Source organism: Notamacropus eugenii, chromosome 1 (assembly GCF_028372415.1).
Source record: "Notamacropus eugenii isolate mMacEug1 chromosome 1, mMacEug1.pri_v2, whole genome shotgun sequence".
Lineage (NCBI taxonomy): Eukaryota > Metazoa > Chordata > Mammalia > Diprotodontia > Macropodidae > Notamacropus > Notamacropus eugenii.
This window is the reverse complement of record NC_092872.1, coordinates 679,961,428-679,967,975: the sequence shown is the minus strand read 5'-3', so window position 1 is coordinate 679,967,975 and position 6,548 is coordinate 679,961,428. Positions and strand designations below refer to the sequence as shown.

The 6,548-nt window shown below is 37.5% G+C and overlaps 1 protein-coding gene across 1 annotated transcript; it reads right to left on the bottom strand.

Annotated features, from left to right (window-relative positions):
• Positions 1–2,307: 2,307 nt before the first annotated feature.
• On the bottom strand, positions 2,308–3,273 carry LOC140519657 (olfactory receptor 5AR1-like). The gene has a single exon (XM_072632932.1). The coding sequence runs from the start codon at positions 3,271–3,273 to the stop codon at positions 2,308–2,310; it is 966 nt and encodes a 321-aa protein (XP_072489033.1).
• Between the last annotated feature and the right edge of the window lie 3,275 nt (positions 3,274–6,548).

Below are 6,548 nucleotides of genomic sequence, written 5' to 3'. Positions count from 1 at the left end.
TTAATATCTTAGGGACACATAATTCATACTGCTTGCTCACAGTAATCCATCATCTTTCTGTAAGAGATAACATGTTCCTTCATCACTCCTCTGGAATCACGCATGGCTGCTGAATTGCTAAATGTTCTTATAGATTTTCATTCGTTCCTTGAATATTTTTCTACTGTATAAATAATTCTTCTAATTCTATTCATTTTGTTCTTCACTACTGAAGTCAATAATTAATGAAGACTTATAAAGCACTTACTATATGTTGGGCACTATATTAAGCCCAGGGATATGAATATGAAAAAGATATTCCCTGCCCTCAAATGGAGGAACACGATGCACAAGAAGAAACTGAAACGGAGGGACGTGCGAAGAGTCCCTAGCACCAGGGCATTATAGAGAAACTCAGAGACATACCTTAATACTGTAGCCAATTGAAAGATGAGAAATTCTGAGCTGAGGGCCTTCCCTAAATTTAGTTTTTTGAGTTTATGAATCAACTTATCAATAAGAGTGGTAGAGAGATGTGATGAGATATCCACTTTTCAGGTGATACATACAAGATTCTATTGCAATCCTTTGTTTTAAGTCTAGGTTGACTCTTTATATTGAAGTGTTTTTCTTCTTAGCAACATATTGTTGAATTTAATTTTCTGACCAATTCAACTAATTCTTACAATTTACTAGTGAGTTAACATGATTCATAGTCAAAATTACATTTATTTCCATTCATGTATACTCTTATACATGAGTATATAACAAAAAATTATAATAGATAGCAAACCAATGAGGACTTAATATTTGGAGCATGCACAGTACACTTTACCTCAGTTCAAGCCACATGTAGTCTTGGTAATCCAACTTCTTGAAATGTGTAATGTCTTGGCCACCACTTCAAAATCTGACTAAGTATTCTCCCACCACTTCTTTTCAGTTGGCTTTTTCCTGTTGTTGGGGCTTCATTTTAACTCAGATCTTCATGTCTCCAGGCTCAGCACTTTTTCCATTGAACCACCTAGTTGTCTTCAAAATCTTCAAAATAACCCTTTACAAATATTGATGTTGAGTAGATATCAATAATATTGAGGAAATATCAACTTGTCACATGATATTGGTGAGAGACCAACTAAAACTCGTGATATTGTGGGGAACCCAGTGGATTGAGGCTAAAGACTGATAGTACTAGAGGAGATTTCCAGATACCCTAGAGATACAACCAGAACACTGGGAGGAGATATAGCGTTACTATGGGCACCCAAAGTGCCATTGGAGTTGAGATTGGAAAAGTGATCTCAGACAATTTATACACGGCACAATAAGTTCAGTTAAATATAGATTGTTTCTTGACAGGGAAAGCTGACTACATCATACCAAGTCAAGTAAGAAGGGCTCAGTGAAATTTAGATTGATCATAGCAGCTTCAAGGCTCAGTGGATAAAATGGCAGGCCTTTGATGAGGAAGATCTGAGTTCAAATATGACCTCAAACACATGCTAGATGTGCGACCCTGGGCAAGTCATTTAACCCTATTTGCTGCAATTTCCTCATGTATAAAATGACCAAGAGAAGAAAATGGCAAACTACTACAGTACCTTTAACAAGAAAACCCCATATGTGTTCACAAGAAATCAGGCATGACAGAAATGCCTGAAGAAGAATAACAACAAAATTAGTATAGACTTTACAAGTGATTTTATAGAAGTTTGTTATTTTTCTATCAAAGGATCCAACCAGATATTTCAGGAAGCTAAAGAGTCCAAGTAGAAGTATAATTAGAAAGGTAATGACTAAAATCAGAGATATCAGGGCATTGCCCTTGAGTGGCAAAATTAGAGGTCACTGGCAGTACTTACACTCAAAAAACTGAAATTACCACTGTTATTGGATTTATCACACGGATTCTATATCCCTACCATCTATTACCCAGGTAGGCTCTTCCTACACCAACTACTCCACCGTGTGACCTCTTACTGCCACCTTTCAAAAAAAAGTGCCTCTACCCACAGAAACTGGTATTCCCACCCAAATCCTCCACCCACAAGCCAATGGTCCCATTTTCCATAATACTAGCTGTGATTCTGCAAATTATTATAACCATTATTTAAATCTAATTTATAATATAATAATTTTCAATATGCCAAATGAAGTGCTATCTGAATTAAACCTGTGGTAGTTTAGGCAAATTAACACTATTTCTTTTCTTTTTTATGAGAAAAATATGGAGTGATGCAGGTGACAGTTCAGATGGTTCCGAAAGTGACAAGAGAAAATATTGAATGAGAAAGATAGGATAAGGTTTCAGACATAAGAACAGAAAAATTAGGAACTGGGGGAAGAAAAACAAGAAGGCTGTTTGGGCTCAAGTTTCCCCAAAAGTTTTCTCAGGGCCATTTTCACCTCTTTATTCCTTAAGCTATAGATGAGAGGATTGAGGGCAGGTGTGAAAGCCACATAAAACATAGAAGCAATCTTATTGTATTCTGGAGAAGACAGAGACTGAGGCTTCATGTAAACGAATATTGCAGTCCCATAAAATAGGGTGACAACCAGAAGGTGGGAAGAGCAAGTAGAGAAGGCTTTCCTGCGTCCCTGGGCAGAGCGAATTCTCAGGACAGCAACAATGATGTGTGCATAGGAAAGGATGATGAATGTGACAGGGCAGAAAATGGTAAAAATACAGAAGACCTGCACGACCAATTCTGCCTGACTTGTGTCAGTGCAAGAAAGGTGCATTAGGGCAGGCATTTCACAAAAGAAATGATTGATAACATTATCCTGGCAGAAGGTAAGTTGGAATGTGGCAACTGTATCCACTGTGGATATCATAAAGCCACCCAACCATGATCCAGCAGCCAGCATCCTACACACCCTCCAGTTCATTGAGATTAAGTACTTTAAGGGTTCTCGAATGGCCACAAATCGGTCATAGGCCATCACAGAGAGAAGGAAGGACTCTGAAATGCCAAAGGCCAGGAATGTATAGAACTGTATGATGCAGCAATTGTAGGAGATAGACTTTCTTTTTGCAAATAAATGTACCAGCATCTGTGGAAACACACAGGATGTGAAACATATTTCATTACTGGATAAATTAGTGAGGAAGAAGTACATAGGAGTGTGCAGGCATGAATCCCTCAAAATCAGCAGCACAATGAGCAGGTTCCCCAGCAAGATCATCAAGTAGATTATGAGGAAAAGCAGGAAGAGAAGCACCCGGAGCTCAGGCTGGCTGGAGAGGCCAAGGAGGATGAACTCAGTCACTGAGGTGAGGTTGCTGCTCTCCATCTGGTTTATGAGTCTACTGAAGGAATATTAAGATTTAGATCTTCAAAGCTTTTATACTCTTGCTTTCCTCTTGCTGGAAGTACTGTGAGAACATAGAGCACCATCAAGTCTTCTGTATGTAGCCCTTCATGATTACAAATAACTTTATATCCATTATCTCACATCATTCTCATTGTAACCATGGAAAGCAAGCAGGATACTGATATACTATCATCTCAGTTTTTTGATAATGAAGACATTGAGGGGGTCAGAGAAATGGTGACTTTCTCTTTTTTTTAGCATTATTTAATATACAGTTCTACCAATTCCATGCAAAAACAATTTTAACATTCTTTTTTTTCAAATTTTGAGCTCTCCTATTTTGCTCCCTCCAACCCCTCTCAGTGTGAAGGTCATCAATTTAACATAGGTTATTCATGTGTAACCATGAGAAACATATTTCCATGTAAGTCATCTCTTAAAGAAAGCAAAGACAAGACAAAGAAAGAAGAGCATTCAACATCTGCCAGTTCTTTTTCTGCAGTTTAACAGCATCATTCATCTTAAGTCCTAAAGAATTCTCTTGGATCATTGTTTTGCTGAGAATAGCTTAGTTATTCATACCACGTCATCATACAACCATGCTGTTACTATATATAATGTCCTCCTGGTTGTATTCATTGCACTTTGCATCAGTAAATATAAGCCTTTCCAGGTTTTTCTGAGAGAATTTTGTTCATTATTTCTTAAAACACAGTGGTATTTCATGTTTTATATCATATACAACATATACGTATAAAACAACATTTTCAGCCATTCCCCAAAATTTGCAGTTCCTTGCCAGCATTAATAGAGCTGATATAAGTATTTTTGGACACATAAGCCTTTTTTCTTTTTGGTTTTTTATCTTTTAGTGCTACAGATTTAGTGGTGGTATTGCTTGGTCAAAGGGCATGCATGGTTTTATAACCCTTTGGGCATAATTCAAAATTGCTCTCCAGAATAGTTGAATCCCTATACAACTTCAACAATAGTACATTAGTATTTTCATTTGCCCACATCTTCTCCAATGTTGGTCATTTTCATTTTCTGTCATATTACCCAAGGGGCAGCTAGGTGGTGCAGTAGATAGAGCACCAACGCAGGCGTCAGGAGGACCTGATTTCAAATCTCATCTCAGACACTTGACACTCACTAGTTATGTGACCTTGGACGAGTCACTTAACTCCAATTGCCTCATCCTGGGTCATCACCAGTCATCCAGATGTATATCTGGTCACTGGATTCAGATGGCTCTGGAGGAGAAGTGAGGCTGGTGACTTTCACTGCCCTCCCTCACTCAAAACAAAGTCAAGTGCAAGTCATATACTTATTTCTCTAATGGCATGGTCTTCTTCGGCAATGAAAGACTAACACATGTATTAACCAATCTGAGAGATGTTAGGTGGTAGCTCGGAGTGGTATTACTTTACATTTCTCTCATCAATAGTGATTTAGAACATTTTATATAACTATAAAAACCATTTTTTACTTTGAACGCTACCTATTCATATCTTTTGACCATATATCAATTGAGAAATGCCTCTTATTCCTACACTTTTGACTCCATTTTCTCTATGCTTGAATAATGAAGTCTTTATGAGAGAATCTCACTGTAAAAATTTTTTTGCAGTAATAATTACTTACTATGTATTTCACATGATCTTATTTCCCCCCTTTATCATTCTCTCTCTCTCTCCCTCTCTCTCTCTCTCTCTCTCTCTCTCTCTCTCTCTCTCTCTCTCTCTCTCTCTCTCTCTCTCTCTCTCTCTTTCTCTCTCTCTCCCCCTCCTTTCTCCTTTTACTCTTTGCATTCCCCAAAGAGTTTTGCTTCTGACTTTTACTTCTCCCATACCACCTTTTCTTCTATCACCTGCCCCAACCTTCTCTTATTTCCATCCTCTCCAACCTTCTTATGTGGTAAGATAGATTTCTATACCCAACACAGTGTGTATATTATACCCTCTTTGAATCCATTCCAACCAAGAATAAGTAAAGTTCATGTGTTCCCCTCCCTGCAGCCCCCATTTCCCCCTCCACTCTCAAATATTTTTCAGACCATTTTTATGTCTGACAACCTATCCCATTTTAACTCTCCCTTTCTCCATTCTCTCACTGATTCCTTATTTCTCATCCCTTAATTATATTTTTTAGATAACCATGCCATCATATTCAACTTATACCTCTGCTTTCTTTCTATGCATACTCCTTCTAATTGTCTTAAGAATGAAGGAGTTTTTAGGATTTAAACATATTCAAATAATAATCATTCCAGGCTGTGGTAAAATAATACATAAAACCACAGGGATATTGAAGTTTTATTTCTATGAAGAGGAAAACATTATTAATTTTACATATTCTCACTATCCCACCTATAGCTAGATAGACCAGTGTATAAAGCATTCATCCTAGGGTCAGGAAAATCTGAATTAAAATTCAGCCAATGACATTAAATAGCTAAGTGGCACTGAGTAAATCACACTATTAGATAATTTAACCTCTATTTGCCTCAGTTTCCTCATCTGTAAAATGGACATAATAATAGCAACTACCTCCCAGAGTTGTTGTGAAGATCATACGACATAGTATTTGTAAAGCAATTAATATAATGCCTTAAGTACAGTATTCACTATAAACATAAATGCTTGCTACCCGCCCTGCCCTTCTCCATGACATGAAAAATTCACCTCCTAGTCACTGATTTCATTTCTGAAATCTTTCATCTCCTTGAGCTGCCTGTTCTTCTCTTCCAAGACCTGCACTTATTATTTCTGATCAGAAGATTCCGTTTACTTACCTCTACAGAGAAGGAACCTTGATCACGTTTGGCTGTTTGGATCTGGGTCAACATCGGGGAATGGGGGATCTAAATCAGCTTCACACACTAAAGCAGAAAGGGTATTTCAACAACAGTGTCATTGGCACATAGTAGGCATTTAATGAACGTTTATTGGATTGGATTAAGGGGTTTACATAACAGAGTAAGTGGGAATAATGATGGGTCAAATATGACAATTCTATTTCCCACAGGGTTATATGTACTTTCTTCCTAAGAAAATTAGAATTTTACAGCAAAAGATTTTTAACACCTCCAATGGGTACTGCTTCCTTAGAAACTACAAGTGCCACCTGAGCCTTGGCACTTGCATTTAGTTTATATTGTTGAGAGTGTTTGTCTGTTATGAATTGTAAGACCCTATAAGTACCACATAAGATGAATTTCATGTGCTATTCAAATGGACACTCAGAATCTGACA

Bases quoted from the DNA above. Each gene is read 5' to 3' on its own strand.
- LOC140519657 (XM_072632932.1), bottom strand. From the start codon at position 3,273: ATGGAGAGCAGCAACCTCACCTCAGTGACTGAGTTCATCCTCCTTGGC.